Consider the following 22,940-nt stretch of genomic DNA (forward strand, 5'->3'; position numbering starts at 1 on the left):
CTGCAAGAGGATTAGAGTGTATTCTCACTATTCATGGGGGATATAGTTAGATACGTATATTGATGGCCAGTGAAAATCATTTTGAGGGACTTAATTAAATAAATCCAAAATATTCTTCCAAAAACACTGATAAATATACAATATCATTTTCTACAAGCGATGGGGGGTAAATAGTAAATTAAAAAAAAAACAAAAAAAAACGACAACAATCAAATAAATAAATTAGAATATATTGGAGATAGATTAGGGGAGTAAAAATCAGTAAATATGCAAATCTGAGTGCGGCAATTTTTGTCATTTCTGTAGGCTTACATCAATTCATAACACAATCATCCATCCATCCATCCATTTTCTTGACCACTTATTCCTCACAAGGGTCGCGGGGACTGCTGGAGCCTATCTCTGCTGGCTTTGGGCAGTAGACGTACACCCTGAACTGGTAGCCAGCCAATCGCAGGGCACACAGAGACGAACAACCATCCACACTCACAAGCACACCTCGGGACAATTCGGAGCGCCCAATTAACCTGCCATGCATGTCTTTGGAATGTGGGAGAAGACCCACGCAGGCACGGGGAGAACATGCAAACTCCACCCAGGAAGGCCGAAGCCTGGACTCGAACCCGAGTCCTCAGAACTGGGAGGCGGACGTGCAAACCAGTCATGCACCGTGCCGCCCTAATACAATGTTCATTCATTCATTCATTTTACGTAGCTGTTTTTGGCTATTCTGCTAGCGAAACAGTGTGCTTGCAGTGGCCATGTCTGTGGATTGTGTGCGTGCGTGCCATGTAGAAGACAAGTTTCTTAAAAATAGTCCAGATTGAACATTACATAAAAATTTATGTATTCCTGAAAAAAAAAAAAAAATGTTGAAAATTCTATTTGTGCATATCATGGCCACAATGTTTGTGGAGTGCGTAATGAGCACAACATTTAGTGCACTGTCAGAAAAAAGGCAAATAATTTGTATTGGAGTCAATTACTTTTTAATAATAATAATAATAATAATAATAATAACTAGTAACCCTAACGTAAAAACTATGGTACTTAAATCAATAAAACAAGAAATTAAGACTTCGATAATGTTCTTTTTATCATTTACAAAGAAATATTAATGTTACAAATCAAAGTGTTACATAATGTGTTTTTATAATACAATATTTTTCATGTACTAGCACTGTAGATATTTTTTTTTATGTCCATAAGCTAAGGTCAATGTTGTGTTTGCAGTTTCTTTTTTTTTTACTTTTTTTGACGAATGCTACTAAATTCTTCTAAGAACAAATACCCTTTGAACATTCAAATTCCTGTTCAACAAGAAATAGCTTTCTTGAGTACTGTTTAATAAAATAATAAGAAGAATAAGAATTGCTCTTCCCACTTGTTACTTATGTTGTTCTGACTTCAGCATATTGTAGTTGCTTCAGGCATGAGCATGATGTTACGCTATAGGTTCTCATTACTGCACAAGATGAGCTGTAAACATCATATAAACACGGAAAACCTTTAAATTCTCAAATTGGCACTTGCAGCTTTCCTTTATCACTTGAATGGTAAAAACAAAAGAGCTAACATACAGAGAGCCTCACCCAAACTCAAGGGGGACAATCCACCCCAAAAAAACTCAACGGCATCACATTGGAGCAGATTTCATCTGAGGTCAGCGTCGGCTCTCAACAGAGCAGAAGAAGCAAAACCATGTCCGGTGTTAGTAAAACAGATTGTATTACACACACCTGTCTACAGAAGAATAGTCGGACTGACTGAGTGAAACAGGAATGCGGGAACTGTTTCCAAAAGAACATTCATCCTTGCAGCTTCATCCTGTGACATCACAGCATGAGACCATAATCTCAAAAAACCCTTTTGTGTATGTGTGTGCGCGTATGTTTAGGTGATGTAACCCAATAAGAGGATGGTTTTATAACTGACTTGATCCTTTTTTTTTTTTCTCTTTTGCTTCAGGATTACATTTAAGGTAGTCAATAGCTGTTATTACACACAAGAATCTTTGGATAATGCCAACATAACGGCTTGTGAAATTCCACCTCCCTCCTTTTTTTTTCTATTTGATGCAGAAAATAAACCAAATTGACATTTCCGTGAGCTGGACTGCCGAAAGATCTCAATCAAGCCGTTTTCCTGCCAAGAAAAAAATATGAAGGGGAAAAAAAAGGAGGGACGCGCAAAATTTGAGGCAAAAATCACAGCAGAAAGGAGGGCGAGCATGCTGTGATAAGAGCTGATTCAACGGTGGCAGATGTTCATTAGAGTGATTTACTGTGCTCTCGCTTCAACTGATTCATTCCGGGCCTAATGAAAAGGCAAACAAGTAAGAAGCTATGTGAGAAGTGTTTGCTAAGCTACTTCAGCATTACAGCAATAGTCAGAGGGAGGGGAACTAACTACACCACACGCCAATAATTATGTCTAATAATTCTGCAACCAATGTGTATGTCACGATGTGGGGTGTTGAAGGCAGGACCCAAATGCAGGAGGCAACCAAAAAACAGGGCAAGGCAGGGATGCAGGTAAAAAAGGGGATTTAATTAACAAAAACTATAAACAAGGTACTATGAAAAAATTAACAAGATCAAAAAACAAACAAGGCATGGCATGGCATGGAACACAGGGACAACAACAGGCACAACAGATACTATGACTCCACAAGAACCGAACGGAAAACAGGGGACTAAATACACACAGGCTAATGACAATGACTAGACACAGCTGGGCAAGACACAAGTGGCAGGGGAAGCTGATTGGTGGATACACTGGGAAGGGAAGAAACACTCAGGTGGACGTGGTTTGACATAACGGGACAAGGGAAGAAACAAGGAACACATGACAAACGACCAAAAGACAACAAAAACCCACCCCCACCAAACCAAAACATGACATAACCCCCCCCTCAAGGGACGGCTCCCAGACGTCCAACATAAAAAGTCCAAAAACAAGGGCGGGCAGAAGGGGGCACGGAGGAGGGCACACGGCCCACCCATCCGTCCCAGACAAAAAGCAGTTCAGGAGGGCGTTCGACGCCCGACAAGAGAGTCCCAGCGGGGCCAGTCAGGAGGGCGTCCTCGACGCCCGACAAGGAGCAGAGGTGGCGGCGGGGTGTTCGCCGCCAGATGAGGAGCAGGAGACGGCCGCTGGCCGGGCGCCGCCGGAACTGGTGCAGGCGATGGCGGCCGCTGGCCGAGCGCCGCCGGAACTGGTGCAGGCGGTGGCGGCCGCAATCCATGCGCCGCCTGAAGAGGAACAGGAGGTGGCGGCCGCATTCCATGCGCCGCCTGACGAGGAACAGGAGGTGGCAGCCCAGGCGAAGCGGCCAGGGGCTGCGGCGGCAGCGGCCCAGGCGAAGCGGCCAGGGGCTGCGGCGGCAGCGGCCAGGCGAAGCGGCCAGGGGCTGCGGCGGCAGCGGCCCAGGCGAAGCGGCCAGGGGCTGCGGCGGCAGCGGCCCAGGCGAAGCGGCCAGGGGCTGCGGCGGCAGCGGCCCAGGCGAAGCGGCCAGGGACTGCGGCGGCAGCGGCCCAGGCGAAGCGGCCAGGGACTGCGGCGGCAGCGGCCCAGGCGAAGCGGCCAGGGGCTGCGGCGGCAGCGGCCCAGGCGAAGCGGCCAGGGGCTGCGGCGGCAGCGGCCCAGGCGAAGCGGCCAGGGGCTGCGGCGGCAGCGGCCCAGGCGAAGCGGCCAGGGGCTGCGGCGGCAGCGGCCCAGGCGAAGCGGCCAGGGGCTGCGGCGGCAGCGGCCCAGGCGAAGCGGCCAGGGGCTGCGGCGGCAGCGGCCCAGGCGAAGCGGCCAGGGGCTGCGGCGGCAGCGGCCCAGGCGAAGCGGCCAGGGGCTGCGGCGGCAGCGGCCCAGGCGAAGCGGCCAGGGGCTGCGGCGGCAGCGGCCCAGGCGAAGCGGCCAGGGGCTGCGGCGGCAGCGGCCCAGGCGAAGCGGCCAGGGGCTGCGGCGGCAGCGGCCCAGGCGAAGCGGCCAGGGGCTGCGGCGGCAGCGGCCCAGGCGAAGCGGCCAGGGGCTGCGGCGGCAGCGGCCCAGGCGACGCGGCCAGGGGCTGCGGCGGCAGCAGACAAGGTTCCGGAGCGAGAGGTTGCAGCAGACAAGGTTCAGGAGCGAGAGGCTCCAGCAGACGAGGTTCAGGAGCGAGAGGCTGCAGCAGACGAGGTTCAGGAGCGAGAGGCTGCAGCAGACGAGGTTCAGGAGCGAGAGGCTCCAGCAGACGAGGTTCAGGAGCGAGAGGCTCCAGCAGACGAGGTTCAGGAGCGAGAGGCTCCAGCAGACAAGGTTCAGGAGCGAGAGGCTCCAGCAGACGAGGTTCAGGAGCGAGAGGCTGCAGCAGACGAGGTTCAGGAGCGAGAGGCTCCAGCAGACGAGGTTCAGGGACTTGAGGCCTGTCTGACCCGTCACTCCCGACGCCACGGAGCAAAGCCAGTACCTCCTTCTGCCCGGCAATGGCTCGGTCGCAGGCCTCAAGCCCCTTCTTCTCCCAGGGCTCCCATTCCGCCATTGCCCCCGCTGGGTCCAGTTCTGGTGGAGTCATTCTGTCACGATGTGGGGTGTTGAAGGCAGGACCCAAATGCAGGAGGCAACCAAAAAACAGGGCAAGGCAGGGATGCAGGTAAAAAAGGGGATTTAATTAACAAAAACTATAAACAAGGTACTATGAAAAAATTAACAAGATCAAAAAACAAACACAAGGCAAGGCATGGCATGGCATGGAACACAGGGACAACAACAGGCACAACAGATACTATGACTCCACAAGAACCGAACGGAAAACAGGGGACTAAATACACACAGGCTAATGACAATGACTAGACACAGCTGGGCAAGACACAAGTGGCAGGGGAAGCTGATTGGTGGATACACTGGGAAGGGAAGAAACACTCAGGTGGACGTGGTTTGACATAACGGGACAAGGGAAGAAACGAGGAACACATGACAAACGACCAAAAGACAACAAAAACCCACCCCCACCAAACCAAAACATGACAGTGTACAGTATACATAAGTCACTATTGGTATCGCAAAATAAAAGGTGTCCTGGCTGGTCCACCAATATTACATCCCAAACCAAAACATAAAACTGTGCAATTTTAGGCTGCCGTGGTATCACTTATTATTTGGTGTATTACAAGCTGGTGCACAGTCCATCATTTTGAAGCCTTAATCTAAAAATCAAACTAATACAAATGATTGCTTTAAGCATGGTGTAGAAGTCGAAAAAAACAAAAAAAATGCAAAGCACTACAAGTTACAGTTGTGCTTGGAAGTTTACATATCCTGGGCTAGGGTGTGTAAACTTATGAGTGTGCTGTATGGTGAGAAAAGGGTTGAATGCCCATAAAATCCAAAGTACTGTGTCAAATGTTTTGATATTTTCAGAGATTGACGTTGGCATGAGGAGAGATGTGTGTATGTAGCATTTTTGTGTCATTAAGCGATGTTTAGCTTTCGGATATTTACAATTGTGCTCCTAAATTTATATAACCTAAGGGTGTGTAAACTTTCAAGCACAACTGTATATATAAGTGGTTATTAAATATCATACATACATAATGTCACTTAAATGTAAAATACAGCATTAACGGAAGTCACCTTCACAAAAAAAATTAAAACAAATGTACATCTCAAAGCTAACAAGATCCTACATATAGCATACGTAACTGCACACCATCCAATAACAGTTCCTAATAATAGAAAAAAAAAGTTATAGATGTACTGGTCACCTTTGCAAGACTTTTTCGGTTTGTTTTTATGCGACCATAAATCAGTTAAGTTTTGCTTATGCAAGACAAGGGGGCTGATAGTTACGTAATCCATGTTCCTTTGCTACTGCAAATACTGTAATTGTCCCATCAGTGTGTAGTATAGGATACATGTGTTTTAAATTGATCATCTAATTATGTGCACAGATTTTACGACGCATCTGCAAGCCTGAAAGGCTGCTTCTGATTGGTCAGAATTATTTCATGTGATAGCCTACTTGTGGGGACAAAAAAATGATTCTGAAATAATAATAATCATCATCATCATAATACAATATAATAATATAATATCGATTAATTCACCTTCAATACCACTTATCCTGTTCAGTGTCACGGGGTGTAGGTGCTTATCCCAGCTAATGTTGGGCAAAAGGTGGCTTCTCTGCTTTCCTGTGACTGCTCTCCTTGTCGTTTCTCTTCTGTGTGATGCACAAATTCTGCCTTAATAACTGGGGAAGTGTCTATGACAAATACAGTATGTAAACAATTTTGTTGATCCATATTGCTGTGAGAATGTCTAACTAGTAAATACTTGCTGTCAACTCTCTGTCCTGGGCCGCAATGCAGTCAGTCCCTTGCTTGTTTCACTTTCATTTGTGTACCCGGTTTACAAGATTTTGTTCCTTGGTCTATTAGCATTATAAAACTTCATATTCTGCCCAGCAACAAGTGGAAGTGACTGAAGGACAGGAAAAAGGTCCCGTGCAATGCTGTTGATGTTGTGAAATGACTGTTTTTCTATGCTGGGGCATCTGTTGATAAGGCTGCTCAATTCAATTCTCCCATAATTGTAGGAATGCTAAAAACAGTAAACAGAGGCAAGGGTTAGAATCCCACCTTAGATTGGTTGCAGGTGAAGGGTTTGTTTTTCAGTCATTCAACTACAATTAATAATTAGTGATTTTCATGTAATTTATCTTTCAATTTATTCACAAGCATTCCACATGCATGCAAATATTAGCATTCAGCTATTAGCATCAACTTCTTAGCAAAAATTTGATGGGACTGGAAGGATGTAGAAAATAGGCTGCAGACTTGCCAACTGTGGGGCAATATTAAGCATAATAGTTTGGGTTATCCAACACCATCCATAATTGCAGAATTGCACAATTAGCACGCTAAGTCACCCAACAGTTTAATCAGTGAAGTGAAATTGTCCATGTGTTTCAGATTGGTAAACATGATTTGTCATAGTTTGCAAATTGTTTTTAAATACCACTGTAGCCATAACATTGAAAAAGTTGTAATGTTAAGGTCTGTGTGCGTGTGTTTGCGTGCAATTTTACCAAGGATGGAAGGTCTGTGCAAATTCACCGACTAATTCATCAAACGTTCTAGAAAAACCAATTTACTGAGTCACTCGTTCTGAATGTTTGCAGACAACCAGCAGACAATAAGGTTCTTTCACTTCAAGGCCCGGTTGGCAAAGTGGGACCAACTGCGGTTTGGTGAATCCAAATATCTGAAAAGTTTCCAGGGAACCACACAGAGGAAGCACACGCTCAAACATATTTACTGAGAAGTGACATAGAGTCACTTTGACCGCTCAATGGCCCACCGGTAAAACACATCTCAACACATCATCAAGTTTTCATTATACCCTCTGTGTAAAAAAAAAAAAAAAAAAAATGTGTATAGTAATAAACCAGGTGATGTTAACTTGAGAAGAATTTAATTGTGAGGTGATGATGGCAGCTTTGTCCCCACGTTAATCTGTTTTATTTTTTTCGAGAGAACATTTGTATTAAATTTAGTCCTGACTCCCTACACAAAACTTCAACACCGCTCAGGGAAAAATGGCAGGGTGAAAACCACAGTGGAAAACTATCCACACATACACGCACACAGAAAGCCTGCTGCCAACACAGTGATTTATGTCCATATCGCTTCTTTTCAAGCTCCATGTGTGTTACAGGACTACTGCTTATTTACAGACCAATGAGCTCTCCTAAGTTAAATGTAATGCAGTTCAGTATGCCACTTTCTTACGATATTTTCCTTTCATGTGGTCATCATCACATTATCCTCTTTTGCATACCCTTATGTTGGCAGCCTACAAACAAGACATAGCGAAACACATTTTGAACTCCAAATTGTTGTGCGACTTTAAAGGCATTATTTTTCCAGAGTTGTTGAATTCAAATTGCGCGGGATTTGAATTAGGAGGCTGAACTGTACACAAAATATTGTATGTGTCTCTCATAATCGAGTTGGAAATTATCCAATTACACTTAAGTGTCACATATATCCATCCATTTTCTTGACCGCTTATTCCTTACAAGGGTCGCGGGGGGTGCTGGAGCCTATCTCAGCTGGCTTTGGGCAGTAGACCTGCGATTGGCTGGCAACCAGTTCAAGATGTACCCCGCCTACTGCCCGAAGCCAGCTAGGATAGGCTCCGAAAATCGATGTGTGTGTGTATATAGGGGCGGCACGGTGTCGAGTGGTTAGCACGTCCGCCTCCCAGTTCTGAGGACTCCGGTTCGAGTCCAGGCTCCGGCCTTCCTGGGTGGAGTTTGCATGTTCTCCCCGTGCCCGCGTGGGTCTTCTCCGGGTACTCCGGTCTCCTCCCACATTCCAAAGACATGCATGGCAGGTTAATTGGGCGCTCCGAATTGTCCCTAGGAGTGCTTGTGCATATGTATGGTTGTTCGTCTCTGTGTGCCCTGCGATTGGCTGGCAATCAGTCCAGGGTGTCCCCTGCCAGCTGAGATAGGCGCCAGCAACCCCCGTGTATATATATATATATATATATATATATATATATATATATATATATATATATATATATATATATATATATATATATAATGCTTCCAGCCTTTCATACTAAGAGAAATTGTGAGCAAACAGAGACAAATAGAATTGTCAAATAAAAATAAAATGGTCTTTAATGTATTGTTTTCAAGACTAATAGTTGTCACTTCAAATGCAACAAAGGCTTGCAACCCTGCTGGTCTAATGACAAGTAGACAGTGTTCCACCACGGTCAGACAAGCCCGACAATGTTGCCCTTTACGTGCACTAAATAACCACAGTGAAGGCTGTTTGTCCAGAGCTATAAAACACATTTCTATTTGTACTTTCGCTAGATGCTTCACACTCTCTTTCTCGCATGCACCCCCCCCCCCCACACACACACACAGTGAAGAAAATACATTTGACACAACTGAATTAATGTGTATGTGACCCTGACCAAAATTGCATAAAATGGCAAATCAATTGAAATAAATTTTCCTTTCACAGAAAGTTTTAGTTTACCACCATCGACTGTCATTGGGGTAGGCATGAGGGTGTCACGAGAAGAGACCAACTCAGGGGGCTAGCCAGCCTCAGTGCTTGTCCCAAGTCCAGATAAATGCAGAGGGTTGCAGCCAGGAGGGGCATCCGTCCATAAAAACCCATGCCAAAGTTTCTTTATAATAAAAAAAAAAAAAAAAAAAGGAGAAGAAGGAGGAGGAAACCACAAATGGGGGAAAATCTGGGGGAAAGTACAGTAAGGTACCTCACAATCATGCACATAAAACCTGTTTAGAAAGCAGTTGCTCATGATTTGTTGATCAATACCTGACATCAATATGTGTATGTACTGCATATGTATGAATGTATTACTATGAAACAACAACAACAATACTACTACTACTACTACTACTAATAATAATAATAATAATAATAATAATAATAATAATAATAATAATAAACCAAGCCCAGAAACGAAAAAGCATGATTATATTGTAATTGAAAAGTTAAATGAATAATATTTATGACGTTATGAAAGGCTGTATGAGTTAGTCCTGCTGAGTTTCTTTGCTTACACTGCCCCCTTGTGCTGATTGACTAAAAGTGACAATCGCGATTGTGTCTAACTGATTGTACAGTAGGTCCATTTGTAAATTATTTTTATGTAGCATTCAATTTGGGATTTTTGTTTTTGTTTTGTTTTTTAAAGCACTGCAGCATGTAAACTAGAATGCCATTTTATGACACAGGATGACGTATTACTTCGTAAACTCAAAATGGTGTCACAAAGGACCTACCCTTGTAGGTATTTGTTCTCTGAGCACAGAACACGTTTATTAACCCTTATACATACGGTAAAGTATGCAACATACATATATAATATATTGTATATATTATGTAAATATAACCAGAGTAACGCTGACGAAAGACAATCCGTTTTGCATGTTGATAAACATCTGCACGGGTAATGTTGCATCCTGAACGATAGGGAGCAGTATCTCCTAACTATTCAAGTGGGATTTTTTTTTTGTTTTTTTTATGCCTGTGACGTCAGAAATAAAGTTGTTTTTCTGTGGTCACATTTCGTTTTTAATACGTCGCCAGGTCATTCGCAGATGTTAAAAAAGCTCAAATGTATATGTAAATATGTAAAATAGCATATCTTAAAATGAAAACAATCTTTCATTGTATTTTTTTTCATTGTATTACTTATAATTAATTTAATTCTAATAAATTAACCAAGTATTTAATAAAATAAAATGGCTGTTGAATATATACTACACCAGGGGCTATTCTAGGATCAGACATTTAGGGGCGTAAAGATACATTTTCCTGTTTTGTTTATTGCCACATTTATGAAATGGAGCATACACTTTTGGGGAGTCAACGACTAAACCATTGAAATTGTTGAGTAAAGAGAAATGAACTGGATTTATAAAAAAAAAATATTGTAACCCTACAAATTCTCTGGGGAAAGACAACTCATCTTGATACAACGGCACATCTACAAACACATTAACAGTACAATTTTATTTTATTTTTCTTCCCCGGTAACCTGGAAGTTTTGGGACTTCTATACAGAATGGAACTCACACCATGTAAAACACATTAACATAAATTGACTTTAAATATTTTTATAACGCGGCTGGTTGCGTCAGCACGCCAAGCAAAGGATGATTGATAATAGCAAACGTTACGTAGTTCACGTGAAGGCAACGCGACAAAATGAAGTTGCTGGAGAGTGGAGACCGAGTGCTCCTCGTGCTACTGTGATGGAAACAAACTGAGAAGGTAGACACGTAGATTTTTAAAGTTCTTACCGATGTAGTTAGGACACATTAAAGGTGGCCACTTTTATTTATGTCCGTCCATCTATTTAATAGTCAATCACAATAGACTCTACTGATTGACTGCGCATTTCTGCATTTCCTGGTATTTGGCAGTTAGCTGTAAAACAATACAACTTTTAAAGTTGTCGTTTATGCACAAATGGCTGGCTCGTTGTCTCACCAACCTGCAGAAGAAGAGGCAGAAACCAGGCAGTGACAGACTGTGGAGGCAAGCCGTCTGCTATGGGGAGCGCGTTCTCTCGGTGGGACGGAAGCGGACTGTCGATTCTGCCCAACAGGCCGAGGGGCTCCCGGCGGCCAGGTGACGAAACGCAGGCAGAGTCCGATGACGACTCCTTGGACGGACTCGTGAGGAGGGAAGACATCGCCCAGTTTCCTTACGTGGAGTTCACCGGCAGAGACAGCATAACGTGCCCGGCGTGTCAAGGAAGTGGACGCATGCCATCAGGTCAGTACAACAGGTGGATCTCGGATTAGCATTAGCATACAGGCTCGTTAGCAAGTAAGAAGTACTTTCGCCTTATCCCATCAGGAGTTGCTACACTACGTCGAGGAAACTTTTGTTAATGTATTTCTAGCAAGCGTCATAGGTCCGTGTGTAATATCAAAATGAAAATGCAGCAATAATTACAAAAAAAAAAAAAAAAAAAAAAGTTTTTTTTCATCATCAACAATGCCACTGAAAAGAGTTTGAAAAAAGGAAGCAATGGTGGTTAAATTAGGTATGTCAAAAACTGTAACACCCTCATAGGTGGTTAATTAAAGGACAACACATTTCAATGCTGGAGCTCATTAGTCTCTTTATTCCACAAGCAGAAACAGAATCCACATTCATTCAAGTGTATATCGTCCACAGCTCACGCCGGCACACTGACTGATCACTAGCCAGCTTCCATTTTCAAAGACATCACAGGCACAATTATGACAAAAGCAAATAAAGAGCAACTTTTATAACATAGCCGTAGTATAGTTGATTGTTGTAGACAAAATGCTCAGTCATCATTTTACATGACTCACTGTCCCTGCCGAATAGCTCAAGTCAATGAACTGGTTGCACTGATCCCGTATACCGATCAAAGGCTGCAGCCTCAAAGAACGTAAGTCATCATCAGTGCACTACAATAGAGCATGTCACTTTTGTGTACTAACCTCACGTACAAGCCGTCATCGTTCCAGGAAACTCTACGTGGCTCTGTCCATCTTGCTGTGTCTCCTTGTGTCCGTGCTGGTGGCCTTTTTCCTCTTCCCGCGATCAGTGATTGTGGTGGATGATGGGATACGTGCGGTGACGGTGCACTTTGACCCCGCAAACTACAATGTCCAGATGAACTTAACGGTGTGTGATGCCTCGACCTGCAGCACAGTCCACCTTATGTTTCAAGCATGTGAATCACTCTTAAACTGATGTGATGTACACAAATTGATCAAGAACAGCACACTTAACATCCACACTAGCTGGTATTACTAATTTGTATGGGAGGGTTCTGTGTTGACGTCACAATCCAGTAAAAATTGGAACATCTCGCTTACAAACATGTTTTCAGAAATGGGCAGCTCACAAAACATTTACTAGATTGCATAATTTTACGCTTGGGTACGCCAGCATCCCCAGCGACCAACCAGCTGTATACAAATAATAAAAAGTCAGTGAAGTGTAACACATTTGCACTCGTGTTCCCTCCAGAGCACACTGAACTTCAGCAACCCCAACTTCTTCTCAGTGCTGGTGCAGAGTGTCAGCTGTCAGGTGCTCTACATGAAGAAGGTGATCGGCTCGCATCAGCTCAACACAGCCACCACCATCTTACCACTTAGCGAGCGGCAGGTACGTCGTTTAGGATGTCGTCATCACAGCGACAACAAAATTGGCAATGAAACACGTGTCTGCTCGACCCCCAACCCCCCTCCCCCATCCATAATTGTTCTACAGGTGAACTACACAGTCAGCGTGGAGATTGGCAACAGTGCACCGTATGTCTAGTAAGTGGCGAGTTGAGGGAATTTAGAAGTATTTCATACGTACAGAGTATTTGTTGTTTTTTACAAAAAAATACAAATTGGCAAATGTTTGTGTCATTTCAGCGCCTTCTGCACTATGCCCAGTATCAAGGTCCACAACATCCTTGTCTTTATGCAGTATGTATTTTTTATACATATATATATATATTTGTTTAGATTCATCCTCCAGAATTAGCATGCATCTGTTCAGTTCTGATGTGCTCTGAATGTTACTCCTTCCCTTAATCCACTTTCACTTCCTGGAAATAATACAATAGTGGACACACAATCCACTCTGGAAGGAAGTTTAGCTTCTCATTTGTTTGTACTTAGAATTAGGGATGCTCCCATCAGGGTTTTATGCTGCCGATATCGATCATCTGTGAGTAAGATTGGTCAATACCGATTCCGATCACATTGATTATCTTATTATTTATTTATGGTGCGTGAGTGCCATCGGCTATACTATTTGGAAAAAAGCAACCATATCATCATCTTAATTTTAGACAAAAAAGTATTTATCTTATTCAAGATAATTAATATAAAACTATTGCTAGCACAATGCAACTATTCAGTCAAAAAGAAAGAAAGAAAAACTTAAATTTATCAGCTTTTAGTAACACAATCTTTAACAGATTGAAATAATCAGCAGTTTCAACTGCCTCAAACATTGCATCATTCACAATATAAAAGGTAAAAAAAAAAAAAAAGTTACATGCAGACTTCATTCAAATAAACTATTCAATAAGTTCCTAAATTGACAGTACCCAGGAACTTTGCTTACTCTCATGCATAGACAGACAATTGTGCATTTAGCAATGAGAGGGGGTGGGGGGTTGAATGGGGTGAACCACTATTAACGGTTTTATGATTCATAAAATAAATGATATAGCGAATCTTAAAGTGCATTTGTTTTAGACTAGGAAAAAAAAAAAGTAGCATTTCCATAGGCTCAATGTCATTCCATTGCTTCAAACATTCTCATCAATCCAAAGAGCTGTTAGACTCGACATCAAAACAGTACTGACATCCGCGCTCCATATATCACATGAAAAACTTGCATTGGATGATGATTAAATTAGTGGTGTTGAAACTTGAATTTTTAAGTAACATTGTCAACTCTTATGTTGCATTGATGCCAATTTCTAGTTGAATGGTCATCATATTTTTCCTTTTAAATAATGGTGCTTGTAAAGGCAGTGTCAGCAATGTGCCTTCCACGCTTGCTGCAACTCTCTTTATTCACAGACCTGCCTGTGTTTTCAGAACCTCTGTGACAACCTCACACATGGTGCGAACGTCCCAGAACAGCCTGGAAGCGTATCACTACGTTGACTGTGGCTCCAACACCACATACCAGCAGCACTGGCACTCCTTCTCGGCCCGCCGCCAATTCTAGTTCCCACAGCAATGGCAAGATGGAGCATTTGTTCTCTCGAGTGGGTCGAAGCTTGCACATTATCTGGTTCCATGGCCAAACTGCCTCTTGAATTGAGCAACTTTTCTAAAGAAGGTTATGTGTTGTTTTTTTTTGTTGTTTTTTACCTCCTCAAGGGTTCAGGTACCAAACATTCTCAAAACTCTGACAAAGTACTCATATTTCTGTTGTAGTGTACGATAGACCTTGGCAAAGATAAGCTCTTAGGGTGCATTTTTTATTTTTTTTTGCTGCTACGTTTAACTCTGCACAGTTGAAAGGCTGTTTAGACGTACACACCGTAGCAGCTAGTTAATGATAGATAAAAAGATTACTCTTGCTGCATTATTGAATGAAGCCGAAAAGAATTTGTAACCTACATTGCACATATTCATTTTTGATTAAGAAGTGAAGCTACACTCTTGCCTTATAGCTGCATTTGAACAGTTTTGGATTGCATCATAAGGCAAATGTGTTGAACGTTATGAGCCACACGCACTTGAGAATTTGCTTCTGCTGTTAGCAATTTGCCTTATCCTGCATGCTTGTTTTACTTGAATCCTTTGTTGCTCATCAGGTTCTGTGTATAGATTTCTGGGTGTCTCCATTGCTTTTTAAAGGGGTGCTTTTTTTTGTACGATTCTGCTTTGACTAATACGTTTTAGCAGATGTTTTAGAAAAATGACTTCGATGTGTGTTCTAAGGCAAAAGAAGTATTAAAAGAAATGTGAATAAATACTAATAATGTAAATTCTTTCTAATCTTTTATTTTTTTTCCCTGAATCCCCCACCACAACCTAAAATAAGCAGTGACTCAAAAGTGTGTAAGGTACCACATCATTATCACTTTATTCTATTTTCAGAGTACAAAATAGCAGAATAACCTTTTCAAACAAAACAACTTTCCTTTTGTTGTCTCATACATGGTCCTATAGCTGCATGTGAAAATATATTACTACATAATATAAAGATCAACATGGAGAAATAATACAAAGTCCACCATATATTATATTGCTGTATTAAATGTAGTGTTTTGTTTTTTACGAAGGCAACACACTAAAATAAATGCAGAGCTACAAAGAGCAGTTAAGTACAAAAATATAACTGGATAAAAAGCTTATTCATACAAGAGTGCTTCATCTTTGGTTAAGTACATTTTTTGGCCTCCGTGTGACAATTACACTCAAATACAATAATAGTTCAATAACACTGTATGTCCTTCCTCACCTCTCATTTTCCCATTTCACTTGCGTTACTTTAGTTAAGAGCGGACGTGATGACACTTGGTCGCCAAAATACTTTCAAACTGCCTCCGACACGGTTAAAAAGTTAACGTTCCTATTTACGCTCAGCAGCAGTCTCAAACTTGTTCTCATTAACGTTCTGTGAGTGGAGGGAATGTAGCAGGATTGTCGTGAATGGTGGTGTAAGTTAATGTACACGTGTAACGTGACACTAAACACGATCAGGTCTTTGGTCTTCTTATTATTCATGTGTCAGCTGTGATGCTACAAATCATCTTGTTCACCTTTGCATGTTGTCTGGATTCAGACAGTTGGTTCATTCAGTTTTCAACTTCAATTTCATGTAAAAAAAAAAAAATCCAACAAATGTATATCAGTGCTATACTTATGAATGTGCTTATTGAGTAAAAACAATCAGTATGCAGCAGTTCTAGTTATTTACATATGATTTTGCTGTCCTTGCTTGTACGTACTAAAATAAAAAATAAAAAAATCATTCTATAGCCAATAAGTAACCTATGGAGCCCCTAAAGTGAAATGGGGGTTGGTCATTTAAATGAAATGTGTTTCTCCTTAGGATGAGAAGTTTCTCACCCATGTTACTTTAGGGGCTCCGTAAATATGTATGGTCAAATACCTTTTTATCAAATACGTTTTGTTTACCCAACAGTGATCACATCTCCTGACCTACTACATCATCTCCGGCTTTTGCAGGAATGTGGAGTCTTGAGAATTTTGTAATGAAACCAACATTTAGCAAAGCAGTTTATAAAAGGCCTGCTTTGTGTTACCATGGTGAGCGAACAGACTTTTAGCTTGGTGATGCGAGCCAGTAGATGATCAAATAAAATGTTTATTATTGGAGTATCTGTTTTTTAGAATTGCAAGGCAGGGCCATGCAGATAAAAACCTCAAAGGTTGCCTGCCCATTTGGAGTCGAGATATACTTCATTTTGGTCTCGAAGAGTCACACAGCCTCCAGTCCGATTAGCTCCTAAATAAGCGAATCCTAACCCAGGTTTTAGGACCAAGCTCTCAATGGACGCAGCTACTCCCTTACCGACGCTGCGACAACATGACCTTGTTGATGAAGTTGACGATGGCAATGGCGGGTTGTTCTGGGTCCAGCTCGGCAAACAGGTGGCAGACGTTCTCCGCCAGGCTGCCTGGCTTCTTGGCTACGAAACCGAAAACTCTGAGGGGAGAGGATAACAAAGAGCAGGGACGGTAAGGATTTGGTCAGCAAGGGTTTCACAAACCTTTTTCACTTCAGGAATCAAATTCTGCTTATATCAACATGTTCATTTATCTAAAAATGGATGCGCAAACTGTACATACAATAGACCACTGCTATTCGCGACCCTTAAAAATATTGCAAGCTCATAGAAATAGCAATTGTCAAGCTTTAATAGCCAGTTAGCAGAGCAAAAGCATACACTTGAGGCAGAAACTCACTCATAACTTCTACCATTAACAGCACAAGCAGAACTTAATTCCGCTTGATAAGTATCATCACAACGTATTTCTTTGACTCTTAATTGCTACTTTCCTATTAGCCAGGGCTTTGGCGACATCTTGTAATATTGCAGAAAGAACACAAAACAAGTCATGAATTGGGAACCACAAATAGACGGAGATTTATCTTTTCCAATTCCTTTGTTTCAGCAGGTGGCCCCAATACGTTTGTCCATACACCCCCACATGCTCGTGATTCAGCACCCACGGATTCTCATATTCACTGATTTTCAACTGTACTTTTGTTACTTTTCTTGATTTTAAGAAGTATACATGCTTTCTCACATCAGTAACCAAACAAACAGAGCACTTACTTAGCAGTAGTGTTGTCTGAGTTAGTCCACCTATTCAAAGAGAAAGAAAGAGAGCAGGCTCAGGCAGCTGCAGCCAGCATGCTCACACGCACCCACACAGACACAGACACACTCATGCATAAAAGCGCTCCCAAATCCCACATTACACAAACAACCATGCGAGGATCACAGCAACGGACGCAGCCACGTGATCCTTGGTGCAATCTGCGGATTTTCTGTTAGTTTCAGTTCCAACTGCAGCGATACAAAAACAATCTTTGGCTGGCCCACCTCCTGTCCTTGGGGTCAAGGCTACTGAAGGTTACGCTGTTCACTGCGTAATGTCTGCGGAAGAAAACCCTAGAAGAAGACAGAACACCAAAGAAGACATAACAGGATATGGCTTAGTGCAATGGAAATCAAACAAAAGTCACTGGCTAACTTCATTAACGTTATTATTTACGCTCACGTTCACACGGCGTACCTGCTAAATAACAATTCTTTATCAAGCCCAATAATTCAAGGTAATATGTAATATTGTTTCGTGATGTTTTGTACCTGCGCTGGCTGTCGGTCAGCGTGATGCCCTGCGACGTCACCTTGAACTGGACTACGGTGGCAGCGGGGCGCGGGTTACGAGCCAGCGTGGCGTCTGTTGCTTTGGCGATGGCCTGAGGGCCAGTCAGAGACTCCGTTTCCACAGAGTTCAAGTAGAGAACGTTACAGGCTGAGGGACGAGAAGCAGCGTGAGCGAAAAACACAACAGAACAGACAAATTAATAGATTTGCGGGAGATAGGGACTAATAAATAATGTTAACTCAAAATAGTTATAGTTGCTCATATTTTCACTTCCTGTAGGCTTCATGGCCATATTTTCCATTACTTGTAGTACTGTATATGTGGAGGTCAGTGAACTCACCTGCTCCTTGTTTGAGAAGGTCAGCGGCAGTGCTGATGTTACTAACAGGCTGAACCTCAGGGACATCTCCTACCAGGTCTGACAACAGAACAAAACACAAATTAAGTAAAATACACGCTTGAAGCATGTCATCTTTACTGAATAAGCAATGCATTCAATATTGAATAGCGCTGACCTTTTTCAAGGATCTTCAGAGCACAGGGCAAAGAGATGGGTGTGATGGAGTGTTGGTAGACTAATGCAGACAGACTCCCTACAGATGCACATTAAAACAACTCATGTTAACCCGTCACTTAGTCTTGAAAGTATTTTTCCTTGAGACACATGATGAAAGGCCTACCAAAGTAGGGCTCGTTCTGGCAGCCTTTAATCTTGACTCCTCGGGGGCCTGTTTCTATGAGGAAGTGCCTCACCAAATGTTCCAGAGGGTCGCCGACTGTTGCAACAGAGAAATGCTGTCAACATGCAGTCGTTACCAACGGTCAAGTCAGGTTTATTTATATAGCCCTTCATCACACAATAGTCATAGACAAATATTAACAACATCTCCTGATCGAACCACAAGAGGGCAAGGGGAAAAAAATGAGGGTAAAAATAAAACGGCAATGAATAACGCCGCTGACCACAATATTAGGTTAACTGAGCACAATACAAAAAGGAGATAATGCTATAAAGTATACATTTGTTTACCTTTGCTGCTGTGCTGGGTGACATTCAGGGGAGGTGTGGCCACCTTCAGTGCCAGGCCATAAGCCCCTTGGAAGGAATTACTATCCCTGATCAGAAAGGTTCCAGGCTCTCGTTCCTTCAAAGCAACAATTGCTATGATCAAGAAAAAACAAAACGTTAGAAGATATTTATATAGTCACCTGATTATCTCTGAAACTGTCTGTGAGCTAACCCTTCTGAATTTTAATTTACAGGTAGCTTGGGCTACCAAGCTTTGCCATTTCCATGTAATTGCTGGATTCTCGCCAAGAACAAAGAAGCTCTACCAAAAACCAATAGGTAAGCAGAGCTGCTGTATTTGCCAATAGTATTAGCTAACAGCGTGATCAGCGCTATCTTCTGATAACCGACACACTCAAATGTATAATAGTAACAGTGGCGGCTGCTGGTCATTCAAATGAGAGGACGTTCATTCTTGATGTCTCAGACAGATCATCCAATCATAACGCAGTAGCCGAATGTCTGGCCACTGTTCCATAAAGCTCCAGAGACGCTGTGTGTCCGATGGGCGAGAAAAAGCCCAGCATTTATCCTATGACAGTCCGCGTTTCGCGCAGTGGAACAACCCACTCTATGAAGCAGCGTCTGACTGTGAAAACAAAATAAGAGCCGATGCACCGCAGGGATGAATGAAAAGGAAATTGTGTCTGTTATTTGAGATAAGCAGCTGTTTATGAACAACAGTTGAAGGTATTCTAGCACATAATGAATTGTAGACAGAGCAGTGCATATTTCATCATTTACTTTTTTTTCAGGGCAAAGTGCAAACACCACTGAATAGTAATAATTTGGAAAAGTTGTCAATGGATGGCTGGAGTGTATGTATGATCCACGATGTGTCAGCTGTATGTGCCACATGCACTAATCTGCGTACTGATAGGCTAAGTGTAATGAGTGAAGAAGTAGCTGCTTGTCTAACTGTAATGGCCTAACTCTCCTCATTACCATATGGTATCCAAAAACACTAGACTTAGAGAACAGGGTATAGTAATTATTTTCTGTTAGTTAAGTTTTGTGATGGTGACAGTTTCCTATTTCCATTCTTTTTATGAAAAAAATAAATAAAATAAACGTGTGTGACCAATTCCTGGAATGGAATATGATGGATTAGCAGTTCCTCTGTAAAATATAGAACGTTGTCTTTTCAAACCTACCTTGCTCTCTGGAGATGCCGGACTTATACCAGAACCTCGAACTGTCCTGGACAAACTTCACACTGACTCTGTTTCCATTCTCGGGCTCCTCAGACCCAACATCACTTTGGTTCTCACAGGGTGCAATTTCCCCCACGGTTGGCGAGAAGGTGACGTGGTGCTGATGCTGAGCATTGCTGGAGTGGCTCACGGCTGGTTTCAGAACCTCCGCTTCGTCAGCGGGTGAGCCGGGTTGAGCATGGCGTTTCTCCGGTAGAGGCGGTTGTGGGTGGGGAAGCGGGATGGAGATGGTGGAGTAGTTGGAGACGGATATCTGCTGAAGCTGTGGGGTGGGAGCAGAGTAGCAGTGCCTCTTGTTGATGTCTATAGCTGGATTGTGCTCCATCCTTGGGTAGGGGTGGTGAGGGGGTCCGTGCTGGACGGGGATGTGGTTGTGATGGTGGAGGTCAGAGCCGCTCATCATCAACTTCCTACCCAGAGTGGCAAAGCCAGGAACGGGGCTATCGGAAACGGGGGATCCCTCCATGCTGCTTGAGGCGGCCTGGATTGAAGACGATGCAGGGGTTGGGCTTGTCGGGGAACTTGTAGAACTGTTGGTAGTTTTGGGGGTTTCTGGGCGAGAACCCCTAGTTGGAGAACATCCATTGACCTGTTGTGAGGGAGCTGATACCGAGCCGGTGGCCTGGGTCTGGCTCGGAGGGTGACACACTGCTTGTGTCGACGAGGAAGGCACTGCCGCAGCCTCAGACGGATGGGGGGTCTCCAAACTGGGATGCTGGGGGCGGCGGGCTGGCGCAGGTGAGGTATGGAGAGCCGATGAAGAGGAGTGGAGGTGTCCCTGGCTTGACGCGGTTGCCGTCACAGAGTCCAAACAAGTGTTGTGTGTTGATGATGGTGCATCATGGTTACAGTGATGCTGTGGGCCGGTTGTTGCAGGGGACGGAACAGATGATGAAGTGCAGTGGTTGTTTGAGTCCGTTTGAGTTAGAGATCTTGTGTTTTGACTTTTCATCGGTGAGGTTGACAAATCCGTGCTGCTTCGTGGGATTTCCGTGGACTCCTGGATGACGTTAACGGAAGAGTAGTGCCCATTCTGGGGCTGTGACGCCTCGTGGTCACTGCTGATAACCGTTTTCCGGATCTCGTACTCTCTCCCCGGACTGGGACTAAAATCATAAATATTCATGTTGGACATTATTTAAACAGCTTTTACATCAACTGTTGTAGCGAGACATTACAATAACACAAACTGGCACCGAAAATGGGCCTTCCCACACTGTTCCCACAATTTTGAAATCATACAATTGTGTATAGTTTCTTAGTAAGGGCAAATTGGAACCCAGAATAAATTAAGGAACGTGTTACAAATACACGAAGGATGTTTTCATTGGCAATGGTCTCAATACAACTTCTGGATTGTTAAGAGTAATTCTTTCTCAAAGGACATTTGAATTATATTTTGGTTCAAGCCCAAAATTGGAACAAAAGAATTTACCCGCCAGGTTTAAAATGTTACATGGAATCAAGTTTCATCTGGATCCAATCCAGACAACACATTTGAAAGTTACTTAAACTTAACATGGAAAATCCCGCAATCATAATGGTTGATGAGAAGGGGCTTCCCCAGACGGTTCCCACAAAGTTGGAAGGAAAAACGTGAAAGTAGTGTGATGAAATATTAGTAAAAGCTATAAGAACATACAGTATTAAATCAAGTTTACCAGAGAGCTTGTTGTTATGAGTAACTCAGGATTTAAAATGTTTTGGGTTTCATCATCACATAAGCTCTATGAACTCATTTACTCCCAACCATTTTCACAGAAGCAATCCCCTTTCACTCCCAGCTGTTTTACTGGATTTTGACTGATTTTGCATGGCCCACAGAATATTGTGTTCTATTTCTATAAAAATATAGAACCTACCAAAAGAAAGATTAAAGTCTCTTCTTTCATCAAGAAAAAAAAAAGGATATTTCTCTCGGTTTCCGTTTTGCAGCAATGAGCATTAGAATATAGCAAAGTTTCATCATTCACAAAACTATTTAGAATTGTGAGTATTTATACTGTTTGGTAAATCTTTGAAATTGGTTATGGACAGTAAAGCCCCTCATTTAGTTTCTTTATTGGGAAGATTTGATTTATTATAGTCCTCTTGCAAGTGCAATTTCTGTTAAATTTTCTTTTCTTTTCTTTTTTTCTTTTATTTTATTTTCAATGTTCAGTAATGCTTATGCTCAGTTTGTGTCAAGTTATTTGTCATTTGATGATACAAATGTGCCTTGTTTGTTTGTGTATAATTGCTTAATGTAAAAAAAAAAAATAAAACAAAATTGAGCTTTTTTTCAACATGGCCTTGGTTGATCTCCTTTGCTCTGTGCCACGTGCTATCCGTTAATAACTACCATTTCTTAACCATTCTTTGCAGTTGAAAGGCTGCATCAAAGCCTTCTGTATGCTCTCGCATTAAAAAAAAAAAAAAAAAACGTCTTTGGGACACTTAAAACATTTAAAATAGAACATATTTATATGTTTTAGGGAGCAAATAAGTTAAATTAGAGGAATACCTTTCTGGCGTCCGTAGAGGACTGCTGGTATGGACAGGAGTGGACGGTCCAGACATGTCTGACGGAGTGGAGCACGCACCATGGCCCTCTCTGTGGCCCCTTTTAAAGGAACCGATGGTAATGTGGTCTCTCCAGCCGACACTTTCGCCAGAGTTACGAATACCGTCTGCAAAATGACATGAATAATTCAGGAACTTCCCCAGTGGCAATACATAAAAAGTAAATGAATAGCGTTCTGTCCGT

General features: G+C 42.7%; 2 protein-coding genes across 9 annotated transcripts in view; one reads left to right on the forward strand and one right to left on the reverse strand.

Annotated features, from left to right (window-relative positions):
- The first annotated feature begins 10,638 nt into the window (after nucleotides 1-10,638).
- Nucleotides 10,639-15,030, forward strand: tmem106c (transmembrane protein 106C). Of its 2 annotated transcripts, none has more exons than XM_077514777.1 (8): nucleotides 10,639-10,805; nucleotides 11,035-11,312; nucleotides 11,898-11,961; nucleotides 12,041-12,200; nucleotides 12,549-12,689; nucleotides 12,795-12,844; nucleotides 12,947-13,000; nucleotides 14,129-15,030. In XM_077514777.1, exons 2-8 carry the CDS (start codon nucleotides 11,087-11,089, stop codon nucleotides 14,259-14,261), a joined length of 828 nt encoding a protein of 275 aa, XP_077370903.1. In that variant the 5' UTR covers nucleotides 10,639-10,805; nucleotides 11,035-11,086; the 3' UTR covers nucleotides 14,262-15,030. The 2 variants fall into 2 exon arrangements, with proteins under 2 accessions (XP_077370903.1, XP_077370904.1); XM_077514778.1 differs by having other exon boundaries at nucleotides 10,720-10,946.
- A 74-nt stretch (nucleotides 15,031-15,104) lies between these two features.
- tns2a (tensin 2a) overlaps nucleotides 15,105-22,940 on the reverse strand; it is a 59,226-nt gene continuing 51,390 nt past the window's right edge. For 6 of the 7 annotated variants that reach the window (XM_077514773.1, XM_077514771.1, XM_077514769.1 and 3 more), the window contains 10 exons: nucleotides 22,698-22,863; nucleotides 20,135-21,300; nucleotides 18,942-19,073; nucleotides 18,592-18,687; nucleotides 18,427-18,504; nucleotides 18,252-18,329; nucleotides 17,890-18,058; nucleotides 17,623-17,691; nucleotides 17,353-17,382; nucleotides 15,105-16,718 (listed from right to left, as the gene is read on the reverse strand). In XM_077514773.1, coding sequence (XP_077370899.1) covers nucleotides 16,580-16,718; nucleotides 17,353-17,382; nucleotides 17,623-17,691; nucleotides 17,890-18,058; nucleotides 18,252-18,329; nucleotides 18,427-18,504; nucleotides 18,592-18,687; nucleotides 18,942-19,073; nucleotides 20,135-21,300; nucleotides 22,698-22,863 — 2,123 coding nt within the window. In that variant the 3' untranslated portion in view covers nucleotides 15,105-16,579. The remainder of the gene's footprint in view (nucleotides 16,719-17,352; nucleotides 17,383-17,622; nucleotides 17,692-17,889; nucleotides 18,059-18,251; nucleotides 18,330-18,426; nucleotides 18,505-18,591; nucleotides 18,688-18,941; nucleotides 19,074-20,134; nucleotides 21,301-22,697; nucleotides 22,864-22,940) is intronic. The other variant, XM_077514772.1, reaches the window with a different exon arrangement.

This window comes from Festucalex cinctus, chromosome 2 (genome assembly GCF_051991245.1).
Source record: "Festucalex cinctus isolate MCC-2025b chromosome 2, RoL_Fcin_1.0, whole genome shotgun sequence".
Taxonomy (NCBI): domain Eukaryota; kingdom Metazoa; phylum Chordata; class Actinopteri; order Syngnathiformes; family Syngnathidae; genus Festucalex; species Festucalex cinctus.